General features: G+C 47.9%; 2 protein-coding genes across 7 annotated transcripts in view; both read right to left on the bottom strand.

Moving 5' to 3' along the window:
- Window positions 1–7,812, bottom strand: part of LOC147241234 (receptor-type tyrosine-protein phosphatase mu-like) — a 129,763-nt gene extending 121,951 nt beyond the window's left edge. For all 6 annotated transcript variants that reach the window (XM_086191115.1, XM_086191116.1, XM_086191117.1 and 3 more), the window contains exon 1: window positions 7,555–7,812. In XM_086191115.1, the coding sequence (XP_086047241.1) occupies window positions 7,555–7,624 (70 nt within the window). In that variant the 5' untranslated portion in view covers window positions 7,625–7,812. The remainder of the gene's footprint in view (window positions 1–7,554) is intronic.
- Window positions 7,813–9,285: 1,473 nt separating this feature from the next.
- On the bottom strand, window positions 9,286–17,259 carry LOC147241233 (uncharacterized). The gene is made up of 7 exons (XM_086192330.1): window positions 17,107–17,259; window positions 16,014–16,145; window positions 12,711–12,824; window positions 12,499–12,633; window positions 12,285–12,418; window positions 9,692–9,740; window positions 9,286–9,617 (listed from the first exon to the last, which is right to left on the bottom strand). Exons 1-7 carry the CDS (start codon window positions 17,257–17,259, stop codon window positions 9,459–9,461), a joined length of 876 nt encoding a protein of 291 aa, XP_086048456.1. The 3' UTR covers window positions 9,286–9,458.
- Between the last annotated feature and the right edge of the window lie 1,448 nt (window positions 17,260–18,707).

The raw sequence follows: 18,707 nt of genomic DNA, 5'->3' as shown, positions 1-18,707 counted from the left end.
TTCTGATTGACTCCTCTACAGTAGAACTGGAGTGAACAGACTGACATGGTCGGGGCACAGACACAGTCTCGATGTGGGTTTGGGTGGGTGACTGCCCCCTAGTGGACGCCCACAGAAGCGTGTAAGACGGCAGCTCTGCTTCCTGGTCTGAACTCTGGGTTCTCAGGGTTCTGGTTCAATTATAAACTGGGTCATATTTCTAGAAATGAATGCCGTCCCTCCTAATCACACCAGGTCTCCCCCAGAAAGTTTTCCAATTCTCAATGAAGCCCACGTGGTTTGCTGGACGCCACCTCGACAGCCAGCGGTTGAATGACGACATGCAGCTAAACGTGGTCGCTGGTCCGGTTTGGCAGGGGTCCAGAGACACTACGGTGTCAGACATTGTCTTCTCAAATGTACACAACTCAATATTAATTTTTGTGACCTCCGACTGACGTAGTCGGATGTCATTACCGCCGACGCGGATAACGATTTTATCGTATTCACATTAACGTTTAGCCAGCAGTTTTATATTTGACTCGACGTCGCTCCCTCTGGTCCCTGGAATGCACTTCACTATGGTTGCCGGTGTCGCTAATTTCAAGTTTCTGAGAATGGAACTTCCAATTACCAGAGTGGTTTTCTCGGCGGGTGTGTCGCCGAGTGGGGAGAACCTGTTAGAGACGTGAAGCGGTGGTTGGTCACTGACAGCAGGGCCAGCGCAACGAAGCAAGGCACTATGTCCAGCAACACACAGAAACAGGAAGTGAGGTCACAGGCTTACTGCAATGCAGGTACAGGGAGGTCTAACAAGGTGTTGCTACATCTTTTACATGGAATTGGCTTGGTTTCCTTTCGTCAGACTGAGAACAAAGGAGTACTCACTGTGAGGTCTGTTCAAGAACTGCTGCATCCAAAGGAAGCAACACGACAAATCACAAATTCATTCCACCACCTAAAGCAGAGGCACGCAGCTGAGAGTTTTTTTTATCATCAATTTGTTAGTTTTATCAAAAATGACACCTTTTAAACATACAAGTTTGAAGGTGTACTGTGTCACTGCCAGATTCAAAATAACATATAACAAGATATACTTAGAGAAGCTTTCTAAGAGTTCTAAAAGTGTTTACAACTGCGTGGTCGGCATCTCACCTACTAGCACACTTTTGGCTTGTCAGATTGCTCTTTAATCCTAAAGTAAAAAAAGAATGAAGTTAAAACTTGTTTTGAGTAAGCCCTGCTCTACTTCAATGTCATGAAATCAAGCAACAAACAAGTGCTTGAGTCACATTACAGAGCAGATACACTTCAACGTAGTAAAATAAAAAGTGTGGCTATGTAACGTAACACAGCTTAACATGACAACAGATGAGTTGATGTAGTGTGGTTTGATGGACGTCATTTTAGATTATAAAACTAATTCACATAATGTGATGTGATGGAAGGGCGGCACAGTGGAGCAGTGGTCCTCCCTGTGGCCCCCAGCAAGAAGGTTGTGGGTGGAGCACTGGTCCTCACGGTGGCCCCCCAGCAAGAAGGTTGTGGGTGGAGCCCCGGCTGCAGCACGGGGTCTTTCTGGGTGAGTCTCCATGTTCTCCCTGTTCCTGCTGGGTTCTCTCTGGTACTCCAGCTTCCTCCACAGTCCAAAGACATCAAGAGGGACCAGGTTAATCCAGACTCTAAATTGACCGTAGGCGTGGCTGGAAGAGCCAATGGTTGTCTGTCTCTATGTGTAGGCCCTGCCATGGACTGGTGACCTGTCCAGGGGGAAGGCTGCTGGGATAGGCTCCACCCCCCCACCCTCAACAGGAGAAGAGGGAGAACATGGATGGATGGATGATGGAGGGATGGATGATGGATGGATGGAGGGATGGATGGATGATGGATGGATGGAGGGATGAAGGATGGATGGATGGATGGACAGATGATGGACGGATGGATGGATGGACAGATGATGGACGGATGGAAGGATGATGGATGGATGGGGGATGGATGGATGATGGATGGAGGGATGATGGATGGATGGACGGATGGAGGGATGGACGGATGATGGATGGATGGGGGATGGAGGGATGATGGATGGATGGATGATGGATGGAGGGATGATGGATGGATAATTCTGATGAATTAAAATTGCTTTGTCTGTTTTAGTACCAGAACCTAAATCCGAACCAGAACCAGAACTGCAATAAACTCTAATTAACAGGAAAAGTCAACAACTTATTCATTAAAATCTCTGCGTAGATCCAAACAGAATGGGTGGATAAATGACACAAATATGGGAAAGTCACATTCACTCGGATCACCTCCTGTAGTTGTGCGTGAACGTGTGACTTTCAGGCACTGATTTCGACGGCTCCCATAGATCATATGATCAATATCTGACAGCTTATTAAGCTCGTCAGTTACCGCGGTGATATGCGTAACCACCTCAGAATGAGACACGATCTCACACACTAGCACACACAGGTTGGTGCAGCTGTTTTTGGCAGGACTTCCACTGAACCAGGAACTCAGACAGGACTTTAGCTGCATGGGGACGTTGTCCAGTCCCTCCGAGGACGAGTGGTCCTGACAAAGCTGGTGCTGATCCCCGCAAAGGTCTCCAGGTGGTGAAAGAAACCAACACACATTCACATTCTATGAATGATTGAGTGACCGATGTTCTCCTTCAGTTCTGGTTGATAAAGACCCGCTAGAATGGAACAAAGTTCTGTTTGGAGTTATTGGGGTTGAACAGAATGTTGCTGAGCTCCAGGTGACCTGGAACATTCACCACAGTAGAGATTAAAACCTACTAACTACAAGAAAACACTTCCTCCTCGCCATCTTGAAACGCACCCTCCCCGCCTTCCTCAACGCCTTCTTCCTGCCATTTGCGACCTTCCTCTCCACTCACCACACCATCCCCATCGATATCCATTTCTTCTTCAACGCCACCCATGCCATCCTCCACGACCTTCCTCCTCACGATCCATGCATTCCTCCACCTTATCCACGACCTTCCTCCATATCATTCACACCGTCCATCCCTACATCTGCCTTCCACCACAGGAAGGCAGATGCTAACAATCTGCCTGACAGAAGACTAAGAGACGAGAGGAAGTGAGAGCAGGAAGGAAGCCGTGGAACTCTGAAGAGACGTAATTAACTCACAGAGGACAACACACACACCTGACTTCAATAGTGTGTTTAATCTGTGAGCTTCATTAAGACCCTTATGAGACAAAACAAAGCGCTGACTACACACACACACGCACACACACACGCACATGCACACACTCAAGGAAAATGTAAAGTCCTGAATCAGCGGCAGACCTGAAGCTGGACACACCAGGTCATTTGGGATTATAGGAATATAAACGTGTGTGTGTGTTGTCAGCTCTTTGTTTTGTCTCATCAACTATTGAAGCTACACTTCATTCATTTTCACTCTGCCATCACCTGGTCACATGACCTCTTCCCAGTAACAGCAAAATCTTTGTGACTTGATTGCCCTAGATTAGCATACGGACTGGAGGTAGGATGAACTGAGAGCCTAGCTTTCTACCAGACTGCGGGCAAAAGAAGCTGTTTGCATACGTCATTTTGATAAAACCCCAGAACCAGGACTGGGAATGACTATGATAGCATAGCATAGCATAGCATAGCATAGCATAGCATAGCATAGCAAGTGGAAGCGTGTTTCCAGTTGCCTGACTAGGTGTGCTCATTAGCCTCGGTCTATCACTGCAGTTAGTAGGGCGTGGCAGGGAGTTTCTTTCATTCTCTGCTGCTTCACACACACACACACACACACACACACACACACACACACACACACACACACTGTGACACTGCTGTCATTAGTGGGATGGACAGGAGAAGGAAACAAACTCCCCTGGATGATGGACCCATGTAGCCCCCCCACAAAAACAGAAAGCACCTGAAATTGTTGATGAGTTTTGAGGGAAACGATGAAGTCGGTGCCGAAAACACAGAAAGTCCCAAAGACCAAGAGCCTGTACAGTACATTTCATATATGCCGTTTGGTGAAAACCTCATTTAAATCAAATACTGTGAGAATTAATCAATGTCTCCCCCTCTCTCACTGACACACACGCACGCAGACACACTCACACACACTGTAAACAAACCCAGGATAATCTTCACAGCTTCCTTAATTACTTTCCTGCTAATTAGTTCACAGGAAAGACGAGGAGAAACACACCCGCACGAATTGATGGATTGATGGCCGATTTCTGTCAGGAGATGTCACATGACCAAAAATATACTAATTTTCCATTTTCTAGCGGAGCCTATCCCAGCAGCCTTCCCCCTGGACAGGTCACCAGTCCATGGCAGGGCCAACACATAGAGACAGACAACCATTGGCTCTCCCAGCCACGCCTACGGTCAATTTAGAGTCTGGATTAACCTGGTCCCTCTTGATGTCTTTGGACTGTGGAGGAAGCTGGAGTACCAGAGAGAACCCAGCAGGAACAGGGAGAACATGGAGACTCACACAGAAAGACCCCGTGCTGCAGCCGGGGCTCCACCCACAACCTTCTTGCTGGGGGCCACAGTGAGGACCACTGCTCCACCCACAACCTTCTTGCTGGGGGCCACAGGGAGGACCACTGCTCCACCCACAACCTTCTTGCTGGGGGCCACAGTGAGGACCACTGCTCCACCGGGCCGCCTGATACTAATTTATTCACCAGAAATCAAATATCCTTGTTTGCTCATTATTCAGACATAAATATATTCAGTGTGTTGAAATATTTCTACATAAAAGTGAGGAGCCCTGCAGGACCCTTTGGAACCCCACTTTGAGAATCACTCTTCTAAAGGAGCATTGTCAAATTTCTGAAAGTCCTAAATGCCCAACAGTCCTGGCCAGGAGGAAATGAACCCATCATTTTATGAGTGACTGACAGCAGCAGCTGGATGGACAGACATTCATTGACAGCAGGGACATCTGGGCTATAAATACGTACAATCATAGTGGCTAAATTTAACACCCGCACGAAGACCAGGAGAGCCCCCTGTCCATCTCTCTCTCTCTCTCTCTCTCTCTCTCTCTCACACACACACACCAATTTTTGAGGTGGATTAGCTTTCAAACATTCATTACGTTTGCTGTGTGGTTTATTGTCACGTGTCCGTCACATTTGTACATTGCTAACATTTTCATCGTAGTTTTTGTTCCGTAGATTGTTTCATATTTGCTTGGTGTCTTTCCAGATTGTTGTGTACGCACGTCATAGTTGGTCCATTGCTCCTTTCACAGATGATGTTTCAAGCAGAAATGATGTTTTGACACATAGACTATATTTCATGGGTGAATTTTGATTCGTGCATGGATTATATTTAGTATGTAAATCATCTTTCATATGCAGATTGTTTTATGGGTAGATTATATTCTCTATGAAAATTTCATTTTGTGTCACAATTATGTTTTATATGTACATTCTGTAGGTTGTGTTTTCGTGCCTAGATTATGTTTTGTTCGTAGGTTATCTTTGAAATAAATTTGTTTCATATATGCACTACGCTTTTTACATAAATCATGTTTTACGTATGGATAATATTTTGCACATCAATTTTAATTCGTACATAGATTATGGTTTGTAGGCAGATTACACCTGTACATACATTGTATTTTATATATCCATTATGATTCATACTTGGAGTCTCAATCATACTCGTTCGTGCTTCGCTCGAGTCCCCAGCTCGGCTCAGAATGCTCCGTCGTAGACGGACTTGTTTTAACATCGATTCTGTTTTCTTCCTAGACAACATTTATATTGGGACTGTTCCATGCATCCTTTACGTTTCATATGTAGATTTTGTTTGATACGTGCTTCATGTTTTGTATGCAGATTTTATTTTGTAAGTAAATTATATGTTATGGTAGGATGAGTTTCATATACATATCATTATGTATTGCAATATGGATCATATTTTGTACATGGAATATGTTCCATTGTAGTTTGTTTCCTATGTAGTTAAGTTTTCTATATACGTGAGGTGTCACTCACAGGGTATTTATCATAAGTAGATTTTCTTGTACATTGATATTTGAACGGAGATGATGTTTAAAACTACATTATGTTGCAAACGTACTTTTATTTTTACACAGATTCTGTTTTATAGGTTGATTATATTTCTGGACAGGAAATGTAACAACCCTCGTCGGCTGATATTTCATGATATCGTATTATTTGCATATTAACAAATATATGCAACATAGAGTAATTGCCTTAATTTGATTCAAATTGTGGTTTGTTGGTTGTCTACATATAAAGGGCATGTCTTTCTAACCTCTCAGACGTTCAGACAGCAAACGTTCCTCCTGCGGCTGAAGTGAGACCACAGATCAGCTCATCAAATGTGAAAGGACATGCACAGACGCCATAATCTGGAATCTGTAACTGATCTTGTTTGTTCTTTGTTAAACGTATGTGGAACAACTCTGTAATCCAGAGATCCGTGTTGCTGCAGGAGCTCATCCGTCTCCAGAAGGCACCAACACGACCTCTCAACTGGGATCTACGGTCTTTATCAGCGTAAATGATGTCCATGTCCTCTACACTCGAAAGTAAGAAAGTATCGCTTTCACCAATAATCGCTGAACGCTTGTCACGTTTTCCCAGGGACACGTCTTCAATCATCTAATTTTGTCCGTCCAAAATCTAAACACAGTTCATGTTCTGTCCCAACCAGACAGAGAGTCTGGAACCAGAGAACGTCGCTGCTGCGAGATGAGACGAATTGTTGCAGCTCTGATCTCTAATCTACCACTCAGTGTTTGTTCTGGAGAAATGGTTGGAGAACATTCCTCATCCCTGTTCTCTCATCTACACCTGCCTGCTTGTGTCCTCACAGCTGATGGCCCCCACTCACAGATACACGCGCCATCATGGGATCAGTTAAGGTTATTGGTTCAATATAGATTATCGGGTAATCAGTGTGTTTTCCCCAGTGACATTAAATGCATCATCTTTGAACTACATTAAACACTGGGAGATGATCCAAGACAGAACTGCCCAACCTCCTTGTTCTACTGGTTCTGCTGACTCGAGTGATGCCTGGTTCCACTGAATATCAGTCCTACTGGTTCTACCAATGCTGACCATTCTAATTGTACCAGTTCTACCATTTCTGTTCTCTAGCTCTACCAGATCTGCTGATTTTGGCTGTACCGGATCTGTTGATTCTAGTTCTGGTTCTTCTACATCCTTGTCAGCTCCTGTGGTTTGCCGCCTTCAGCTGGACTCGCTGTGCTCTGCTTACCTATAATGAGTATCAACTGAAGTATTTCTTTGTGGTATTTGCAGTCTACATGTAGTACTTCTCTCTCTAAAAAAAAGTTTTTCTACGCAAAAATGAGAAGGAGGGATGCGAGAAGGGATGAAGGGAAGAGAAAAGAAGAGAAAAAGGAAGCGGGGAAGGAAATGAAGGGAGGAGATTTTCCAGCTGGAAACTTGGATGCCGAAACACTGAGTGTCAGACCAGCGTCACCCTGGCCCGGCACACCCGGGGCTCCGCGGGTCCGGGGCTCCGCGGCTCCGCGGGTCCGGGACTTACCTCTGAGAGAGTCCGCCCGCGCGCCGAGCGACAGCAGCAGCAGCAGCAGCATTAAAGTTCCAGCCTCCATGTTCACCGAGACCCTCCGCCGCTGGAGGGAAAAGTAACTCCGACTTCCTCTTGTTCTTGCTCTCCTTCTTCTCCTCCTCTTCCTCCTCTTCTCTCCCGTCTGATGACCCGACACGCACTCACGCGCGCGCCCGCAGATTTGCGGCTTCGCTCCTGCGCTGCTCGTTTCCTCCGTTTGTCTTCAGAGGAAAAGAGACGGGCTCCGTTTAGCGAGCAGCCGCTGACGTCACAGGGGGCGAGAGACCTGGGGGGAGGGGCGGGGGGGGGGGGGGCGATGTTCGATAAACAATTTATAACTTTGTTCCTCTGATCGCCACCAAACTTTCCTGACGTCATAAACTTAATAAACTTTGTTTCTGTCACTCCTTGGATCAAAGCTCTGATGTTTATTCGACTTGACTTGTGACATCACCAACCCTGTAGTCCTCCCTCTCTTCAACGTCTCTAACTGAAGGACTTCATCTTCATCGGTTTCTCCTCGTTTGTTTGTTTAAAATTCGAATTTACATTTGAAGCTGATTCAGCGACATCAAGTTCTTCTCCTGAATTCCTCTTCTTCTTTTATTTCTGGAGGAAACAAGTAAGGAGGCCTTGAGGGAAACACACGTCACATGGATCCAGCAGCTGATTATAGATCATCGATCAGCTGAAAGTCCTTCCCTTTGTTGCATCTTCATGAGGAAAACCGACCGACTGGACCTTTAAACGGTGTCACGTGACCCGCAGCTCTCAATGCTGCTCTGTGGGCCGGATGCAGCTGCAGTTCTGGACCCGTCCGGCCCTCGGCGGCAGCGCGTTGCTGCTCTCTGGAGGAGCCGGCGGGAACTACAGCGGCGTCACACCGGTGCAGCCGGAGAACCATGACAGGTGATTAGCGCTGCTGACGTCATTTTAAGGATACCTCTCATGGCATTTTGACAAAAACAGTTGGGTCAGAGGGTTTTGGTGAGTCTTGGGTTGTCCTGGTCTGCAGCAGCTAGAAACTTCTGAAGTGGTTTAAGAAGGGAGAAGCGGTGGCAGGGCTCTAGTGAGGCCTGTGGACACTGACATCTCGTCCAAGAGGTCTAAGAGGTACTGGTTCTGATTCTGACCAGGTACTCAGGTGCTGCTGGAGCTGCTACCGCCATGACCACACCTGAGTTGAGCAGGTGATGATGGAAGGATAAATCCATTCCTCATCTATCAATCTATGTATTCATCCGACCATCCACCCACCCATCAACCCATGCATTTATTCATCATCAAGCCAACCATCCATCCATCTATCCATTCATCCACACAGCCATCTATCCCTCATCCATCCATTTTTCTCTCTGTTTGCAGGGGCAACAGCGCCACCCCCTGTCAGACTTTGGTGATGCAGCAGATCGTCTGAGTTTGTTTCAGGTTAAAATGTCTTCGTGAGTGTGAACCAGTGATGTAACTGTCACCATCACGTGATCTTGCTGTTCTAACGACCCCAACAGAAGCGTCAGCTCACATTTACACAGCAAACTTCCCCAAAGAAAGGAGAAGCACGACCAGGACAAAAGAGTCTGGAGACAAGCAGCTCTCATTCACATATGGTTTGTTTTTCATTTCAAGATGAAAGATGATTCCCTTCCTCCTCTGGCTCTTGATATCAAGACTGATCATCACTGCAACTAAAGTACAGAAGGCACATTCACTGGTATATTGTTTGCATGTTAGTATCTGAGACAAAGATAACAAAATTAAATAAAGTTAAATCATCAAAAATCATTGGAACGCTGGACTGGCCTGCATCACGAATGAGACCAAGTCCAACATCTGGACAAGCTGAAGCCAGAAGTGTGGAGCCTGATGCCCTCAGATGGTTAAAAAGCTCCACCCCCTCTCAGGTAGTTGAAGAGTGCACTGAGCCCGCCCTCAAGAACCTCCTTTACAGGCTTCAGCAGTGGGTTATTGACGATGTGGAGTCCTTTATCCAGAGGATGACAGGCGAGACGCTCAAGACGGGACAGCAGGTGCATCTCCTGAACATCATCGTCATCATCATCATCATGACCATCAACATCATCATCATCCACCAGTCACTGTACCTGTTTACCTGAGGAATGTCCCTGATGTCATTGAAGTCCAGGTTCAGTAACTCCAACCTGAAGACGTCAAAACAGACAGACTGATCAATCACAGGTCACCTGAGAAGGTAGAGTTACCTGCCAAATTGGAGTTTCCTGTTCAGGTGCAGCTACCTGTTCTGGTAGTGGTACCTCTTCAGGTAGTGGCACCTGTTCAGGTAGTGTAACCTGTTCAGGTAGTGGCACCTGTTCAGGTAGTGTAACCTGTTCAGGTGCAGCTACCTGTTCTGGTAGTGGTACCTGTTCAGGTGCAGCTACCTGTTCTGGTAGTGGTACCTGTTCAGGTGCAGCTACCTGTTCTGGTAGTGGTACCTGTTCAGGTGCAGCTACCTGTTCTGGTAGTGGTACCTCTTCAGGTAGTGACACCTGTTCAGGTAGTGGCACCTGTTCAGGTGCAGCTACCTGTTCTGGTAGTGGTACCTCTTCAGGTAGTGGCACCTGTTCAGGTAGTGTAACCTGTTCAGGTAGTGGCACCTGTTCAGGTAGTGTAACCTGTTCAGGTGCAGCTACCTGTTCTGGTAGTGGTACCTGTTCAGGTGCAGCTACCTGTTCTGGTAGTGGTACCTGTTCAGGTGCAGCTACCTGTTCTGGTAGTGGTACCTGTTCAGGTGCAGCTACCTGTTCTGGTAGTGGTACCTCTTCAGGTAGTGACACCTGTTCAGGTAGTGGCACCTGTTCAGGTGCAGCTACCTGTTCTGGTAGTGGTATCTGTTCAGGTGCAGCTACCTCTACTGGTAGTGGTACCTCTTCAGGTAGTGACACCTGTTCAGGTAGTGGCACCTGTTCAGGTGCAGCTACCTGTTCTGGTAGTGGTACCTCTTCAGGTAGCGACACCTGTTCAGGTAGTGGCACCTGTTCAGGTGCAGCTACCTGTTCTGGTAGTGGTATCTGTTCAGGTGCAGCTACCTGTTCTGGTAGTGGTACCTCTTCAGGTAGCGACACCTGTTCAGGTAGTGGCACCTGTTCAGGTGCAGCTACCTGTTCTGGTAGTGGTACCTCTTCAGGTAGCGACACCTGTTCAGGTAGTGGCACCTGTTCAGGTGCAGCTACCTGTTCTGGTAGTGGTATCTGTTCAGGTGCAGCTACCTGTTCAGGTAGTGGCACCTGTTCAGGTGCAGCTACCTGTTCTGGTAGTGGTATCTGTTCAGGTGCAGCTACCTGTACTGGTAGTGGTACCTCTTCAGGTAGTGACACCTGTTCAGGTAGTGGCACCTGTTCAGGTGCAGCTACCTGTTCTGGTAGTGGTACCTCTTCAGGTAGCGACACCTGTTCAGGTAGTGGCACCTGTTCAGGTGCAGCTACCTGTTCTGGTAGTGGTACCTGTTCAGGTAGCGGCACCTGTTCAGGTAGTGGTACCTGTTCAGGTGCAGCTACCTGTTCTGGTAGTGGTACCTGTTCAGGTAGTGGCACCTGTTCAGGTGCAGCTACCTGTTCTGGTAGTGGTATCTGTTCAGGTGCAGCTACCTGTACTGGTAGTGGTACCTCTTCAGGTAGTGACACCTGTTCAGGTAGTGGCACCTGTTCAGGTGCAGCTACCTGTTCTGGTAGTGGTACCTCTTCAGGTAGCAACACCTGTTCAGGTAGTGGCACCTGTTCAGGTGCAGCTACCTGTTCTGGTAGTGGTACCTGTTCAGGTAGCGGCACCTGTTCAGGTAGTGGTACCTGTTCAGGTGCAGCTACCTGTTCTGGTAGTGGTACCTGTTCAGGTAGTGGCACCTGTTCAGGTGCAGCTACCTGTTCTGGTAGTGGTACCTGTTCAGGTGCAGCTACCTGTTCTGGTAGTGGTACCTCTTCAGGTAGTGACACCTGTTCAGGTTGTGGTACCTGTTCAGGTGCAGCTACCTGTTCTGGTCGTGGTACCTGTTCAGGTAGTGACACCTGTTCAGGTAGTGGCACCTGTTCAGGTGCAGCTACCTGTTCTGGTAGTGGTACCTGTTCAGGTGCAGTTACCTGTTCTGGTAGTGGTACCTGTTCAGGTGCAGCTACCTGTTCTGGTAGTGGTACCTCTTCAGGTAGTGACACCTGTTCAGGTAGTGGTACCTGTTCAGGTGCAGCTACCTGTTCTGGTCGTGGTACCTCTTCAGGTAGTGACACCTGTTCAGGTAGTGGCACCTGTTCAGGTGCAGCTACCTGTTCTGGTAGTGGTACCTGTTCAAGTGCAGCTACCTGTTCTGGTAGTGGTACCTGTGCAGGTGCAGCTACCTGTTCTGGTAGTGGTACCTGTTCAGGTAGTGACACCTGTTCAGGTAGTGGCACCTGTTCAGGTGCCGCTACCTGTTCTGGTAGTGGTACCTGTTCAGGTGCAGCTACCTGTTCTGGTGCAGCTACCTGTACTGGTAGTGGTACCTGTTCAGGTAGTGGCACCTGTTCAGGTAGTGGCACCTGTTCAGGTAGTGGCACCTGTTCAGGTGCAGCTACCTGTTCTGGTAGTGGTACCTCTTCAGGTAGCGACACCTGTTCAGGTAGTGGCACCTGTTCAGGTGCAGCTACCTGTTCTGGTAGTGGTACCTCTTCAGGTAGTGGCACCTATTCAGGTAGTGGTACCTCTTCAGGTGCAGTTACCTGGTGAGGCAGCAGAGGGCCTTGGGCAGTGAGTGGAGGCTGTTTCCCTCTATAATGAGGATCTTGAGCTCCACCAGAGCCTGGATGTTCTCTGCCAGGTTCTCCAGACGGTTACAGGCCAGATGGAGGAACACCTGCAGGGACGGCGAGGAGAGGTGAAGTTGATCAGGTGCATGAGGTGACACAAAAGGGAGTTGAGTGTGTATGGAAGTACCAGAGCCTTCATGTGGTAGATGCAGCCTGGGAGGTGAGTGATGTGGTTGTGACTCAGGTTGAGCTTCCTTAGTCTGCTCAGGCTGGACAGAGATGCTGGCAGAGACGTCAGCTGGTTGTTGGCTAAACTTAACACCTGACAGGAGACATGACCATCAACACCTGCATGCAAGAGAGGAGCCAAGAGTCTAAAATAGAACATTTGAAAAGAACCTCCAGCTGAGTGCAGGCTCCCAATTCTTCAGGGATGTCCATCAGTCTGTTCCTGTAGGCAAATAATACTCGCAGTCTCCTCAGCTGTCCGATCTCTGGAGGGAGGCTGCTCAGCTGCGCACAAAAAAAACAATATTCACTGTGGCCTGCAGGGGGCACTGACTCCTCACCATGGCGCTTTGCTGCACAGTGTAGAGCAGGGGGTACAGGGCTGTGTTCACACAGCTTAGTTGATTTAAGTAGAATCAGGTGTTGCTTTTGCTGGGTCGGAATGAAAACCTGCAGCCACACCACCCTTTACTGGACCAGTTTGACACCCCCTGCTGTAGAGGAACTAGGACCACTCAAGCCATGAAGGAAGCACTGCCTTGCTCCTTTGACGCATGCAACAGGTGCTGTAGTTCCCTATACAAGGGCTGATTCTAGAACATTAAGAACAAAGTGGACCAACAAGGACCAACTCTAAGGCCTGCTTTGTAGTTCTGCATCCAAATTATGTGGACACTACACCATAGTACCTACACTGTGGCACCCATGTTTTTAGCACCTGTATTGTAGCACCCGTGTTGTAGCACCCGTGTTGTAGAACCTGTGCTGTAGGGTAAAACTAGTCCCTGCTTTTGCCACTTCCAGGCTGGATTACTGCACCTCCCTCCTACCAGGCTGGACTAATAAGTCCCTAAAGACTCTCCAGCTGGTCCAGAACGCTGCTGCCACGTGTTGACTAGAACTGGTAGCAGAGACCAGGTCTCTCCTGGACTGCTTCTCTGCATGGCTCCCTGTCAGATTCAGAACAGAATTTAAAATTCTTCTTCTACCATCAAAGTCCTCAACAGTCAGGCTCCTTCATCCCTACCAGAGCTCCTAGTCCCCTATGATCCAGCTAGAACCCTTCACTCCCAGGATGCAGGGTTCCTGCTGGTTCCTAGAGTTCTAACAGTAGAAGGGAGCCAGAGCCTTCAGCTATCAGGCTCCCCTCCTGTGGAACCGTCTCCCAGTTTCAGTCCAGGACCCAGACCCACTCTCTAGGTTTAAGAGCAGACTTAAGACCTTCTTGTTGATCAGGCTTATAGTCAGGACTGCTTAGGCTGGCCCTTAGATCTGCTGCTATAGGCTCAGACTGCTGGGATCTCCCATGATGCACTGGGCTTCTCTCTCCTCATCCTGTCCTCAGACGTGTTACTAACTCCTCTTCTTCTCCCCTCATCCCAGATCCTGGTGCTGCTGGAGGAGGCTCCAGACCTGAAGAGGCTCCAGCTGCCACCCGTAGCTCCACCTGCTCACGTCCCCGTCTGTCCATCAGTCTCTCCTCCTTTCTCTCTCTCTTTATCTCTGTCCCTCTCTTTCCTTCTGTCTCTCTGTCTTTCTCCATTCTGTGTCTTTGTCTCTGTCCATCAGTCTCTCCTCCTTTCTCTCTCTCTTTATCTCGGTCCCTCTCTTTCCTTCTGTCTCTCTGTCTTCCTCCATTCTCTGTCTTTGTCTCTGTCCATCAGTCTCTCCTCCTTTCTCTCTCTCTTTATCTCTGTCCCTCTCTCTCCTTCTGTCTCTCTGTCTTCCTCCATTCTCTGTCTTTGTCTCTGTCCATCAGTCTCTCCTCCTTTCTCTCTCTTTATCTCTGTCCCTCTCTCTCCTTCTGTCTCTCTGTCCTCCTCCATTCTCTGTCTTTGTCTCTGTCCATCAGTCTCTCCTCCTTTCTCTCTCTCTTTATCTCGGTCCCTCTCTCTCCTTCTGTCTCTCTGTCTTCCTCCATTCTCTGTCTTTGTCTCTGTCCTGCTCTCCTGCTCTCTCTCCGTCCCCACTGATCCTGGATCTGCTCCACCTTCCTGCTGGTAAAGGAAGGTTCTGGTGGCTGCTGTTGCAGGATGTGCTGCTGATGGAGAATTGTTGGGTGGAGGTTCATTGAAGGAGGGAGGTGCTGACCACTGCTTCACTGTGCCGCATTGTTATACCTCGTTGATGCAATCTTAGTCATGTTTTCACTGTGGAAACTACACGATAGCACTCACGTGCACCTACATCAGAAGCTATAAATTATAGATCTGCATTGATACCTTTGTGAGGGTCTGGGTGGGTCACGCTGTCAGTATGCTGCTTTATGTGGGAGCTTCTTGAAAAATTAGGACCAAGACTTGGAGGAAATTTCAAGTACAGTCACTTTTGTGTAGATGTCTCAAAATTCCTCCATCCATTTCTTCTGCCTCCCTCCTGGTAGAGCAGGTGTAGAACCTCCCTCCTAGTAGAGCAGGTGTAGAACCTCCCTCCTAGTATAGCAGGTGTAGAACCTCCCTCTTAGTAGAGCAGGCGTAGAACCTCCCTCCTAGTGGAGCAGGTGTAGAACCTCCCTCCTAGTGGAGTAGGTGTAGAACCTCCCTTCTAGTAGAGCAGGTGTAGAACCTCCCTCCTAGAAGAGCAGGTGTAGAACCTCGAGCAGGTGAAGAACCTCGTACTAGAGCAGGTGTAGAACCTCCCTTCTAGTGGAGCAGGAGTAGAACCTCCCTCCTGGTAGAGCAGGTGTAGAACCTCCCTCCTAGAAAAGCAGGTGTAGAACCTCCCTCCTAGAAGAGCAGGTGTAGAACCTCCCTCCTAGCAGAGCAGGTGTAGAACCTCCCTCCTGGTTGAGCAGGTGGAGAACCTCCCTCCTCCTATGAACCAGCACATCTGAGACAGCAGAGATGAAAACCTTCCTTTACCAGCAGGAAGGTGGAGCAGATCCAGGATCGGTGGGGACGGACGCCTGCTTTGACTGGTTGAGTACTGCAGTCTCTGCAGAAGGATATGGTGGTCAATGGTACCAAAGCTGCACTGAGATCTAATCAGACCAGCACAGAGACCAGTCCCTCATCTGGTACCAGTAGGAGGTCACTGGTACCTTTGACTAGTTCTGTTTCTGTGCTAGGATGAACCTGGAACCTGACTGAATCCTCCAACCAGCTGTTGCTGTGGAGAAGTCACAGAGCTGTTTAGCAGCTGCTTTCTCCAGAACCTTGGAGAGAAAAGGAAGATGTGATGTTGGTCTGTAGTTGGTAGAACTTCTGGATCCAGGCTTGTTTTTGAGGAGGGTTTAATTCCTGCTACTTTAAAGGACTGAGGGACGGAACCAGATACCAGCGCCACATTGATCATATCTAAGAGGGAGGGGCTAACGAGGGGAGAGAGTCTTGGAGCAGCTTAGTTGGGATGGGGTCTAGGAGACAGGTGGAGGGTTCAGAGGATGTATATACATTTACACGCATGCCTGAACATTCATCAAATAATGTGTTGTATGTTTGAGTTTAAGAACGTGATGGTGTGCAGGACGTTAACCTGGTTGCCCCACAGGTTGAGAACCACCAGGTTTGTGAGCAGCAGCAGCTGAGGAGGAAGAAGCTTCAGACTGTTGAGAGACAAGTTCAGCTTCTCCAGCTCCAACAGTTCCCACAATTCCTCCGGAACATCCTGCAGACAGAGACACCGCCACTGCAATCAGTGCTGATGCACTACTATGACCAGCAGTGCGATAAATACTTCCCTACTACTATTACCCCAACTATTATAGGTACATCCCTATTACTATTATCGTCACTGCGAATAGTACTTCCACACTATGATTACCGCCACTGCAATGAGCACATCTATACTACTCTATACTACAACCATTGGCTCTCCCAGCCACGCCTACGGTCAATTTAGAGTCTGGATTAACCTGGTCCCTCTTGATGTCTTTGGACTGTGGAGGAAGCTGGAGTACCAGAGAGAACCCAGCAGGAACAGGGAGAACATGGAGACTCACCCAGAAAGACCCCGTGCTGCAGCCGGGGCTCCACCCACAACCTTCTTGCTGGGGGGCCACAGTGAGGACCACTGCTCCAGCCTGCCGCCATTACTATACATGTATATTGTTAAAGTAGTGTACACTTATATTTCTACACAACTATAATGTTATAATACTTAACATCCATACTACTTTACTACTGCATACCTATAATTCTTTTTCTGGGCATAGATTCCTTTATTTGACAGTAGACAGACAGGAAACAAAGGAGGGGGTGGGGGTGTGACTGAACTCTGGTCAGCTGCGTTTGTGACACGCCTCTCACCACTCGACCGCCTGGGAGAGTCAACTGCACACTTATAAATCTATACAACTGTGTTTAATACTACTACTCCTCAACTATTCTATTGTGTAAACATACTGCCATACTACTGCTACACACCTACACCTATAGTACCACCTAGTACATCTCGACTGCTATACATGTATAGTACTCCAATGGAACATCTCTATTGCTATACACCTGTAATATTACACTAGAACATTTCCACTGCTATACAGCTGTAGTACTACATGAATACATCTCTACTGCTATAGATCTATAGTACTACCCCAGTACACTCCTGGCCATGGGAGCTGCAGTACCTTCATTCCTCGACGAGACAGATTCAGGACGTTGTATCCAAACTGTTTGATGGTGAATTTGCGGATCCTGTCAGCTGACATCAGGCTGTCCCCCCCCCCCACACTGGTCCTCTTCTCCCCATCCACCTCCTCCCTACAGGCTGCTCCCCCCATCCTCCCCTGCTGTCTTCTGTCTTCCTCTCGGGAACTCGTCTCTCCTTTGGCTCTTTTATTGCTTGAATGCTTGAAACAGCAGTTTAATGACTTGTTTAAACTTAACTAGATTCTACTGCTCACAGTGGTTTTGCTTCTTTCACACTCCAGAGTCTTTTTTACCTCCTAAACTAGTTTCTATTGTTCAGGCTGGATTCTACCATCTCAACTGGTTTCTATCGTATGTAAGTCCACTTAATCAGGTGGACTTCCACAGCGCAGAGGGACACCAGGTGTTTAGAAAAAATTAAATTGCCCAAATTCAATTTACAATCAAACCTTCAGGTGTCATAAAGTTCAGGTGTTATCCAGGTATTTTCCAGGTATTATCCAGGTATTATCCAGGTATTATCCAGGTGTTATCCAGGTGTTATCCAGGTGTTAGTCAGGTATTATCCAGGTGTTATCCAGGTATTATCCAGGTATTGGCAAAGACAAAGTCAGTCTTTAGGGCCAGCTAGTTCCTCAGAGCTCATAACAGAGAAATGGGAAAACAGAGCACTTATTGGACATAATGTCCAGGTGCTTTCCTTGAAGTTCAATGAAAGGCCAGAAGAATGATTTGACCTTTGACCTGGTGACCTCTTGTCTGACTGAAATTGAGTGAAGGGGGCCTTCTGATCGAGGGGCAGATGGAGCTGAGTGTTAGAGATGAAACACTATTTAAGGACAAGCAGCGACACACAACAAGATCTTTGATCAACCCCCTACACACACACACACACACACACACACATACACACACACACACACACACACACACACACACACACACACACACACACACACACACACACACACTTTTCCAACCCTTCTCAGGATATCACTGACCTATGTTGGTTTCCCAGACCTGCAGCCAGCCTTGAATCTCAGTCCCTGCTGTTGACTGTGAATGTTGAGTCCCCACAACAGCAGAAATTCCTCACCCCCCCCCCCCCCACTCACACAGCTGCAGCTGTCCATCATGTAGCCACTAGTTCTAGTTGCAGGAGTCTCTCACACTGATTGGCTGTCACCCAATCAGCTGCTTTGTTGACAGAAAAGCAAATGGCGCTTCTGCACTTCCCTGTGGCTGCAAGGGCCGTCACACACCTGACAGGCAGGTGGTGATCACAGGAACTGAGACTTCAGGTGTTTGTGAAGGTGAGGGTGGGACAGCATTGGCTGAGAGGACTTCAGGAGTCCAACCTCAAGGACGTCACAACGTTCTAAATCACACACAATCCCCTGCTCATGTATCGTTAGCACTAACGTGTACCATCTACGCGTGTGTGTGTCCTGTAGATGTGAGGGTGTCACCTTCTAATTTAGGTCTATTAATAACCTCCATGAACTGGATCAGCTGATATTAGAGCTGATATCAGCTCCAGGTTCCTTTACTTTGATGGATCCATTCATGTTAGATGCCT

This window comes from Aulostomus chinensis, chromosome 21 (genome assembly GCF_037954235.1).
Source record: "Aulostomus chinensis isolate RoL2024-O1b breed Wild chromosome 21, RoL_Achi_v1.0, whole genome shotgun sequence".
Taxonomy (NCBI): domain Eukaryota; kingdom Metazoa; phylum Chordata; class Actinopteri; order Syngnathiformes; family Aulostomidae; genus Aulostomus; species Aulostomus chinensis.
Note: the sequence above shows the minus strand (reverse complement) of the source record. Positions and strands in the feature narration are given on the sequence as shown.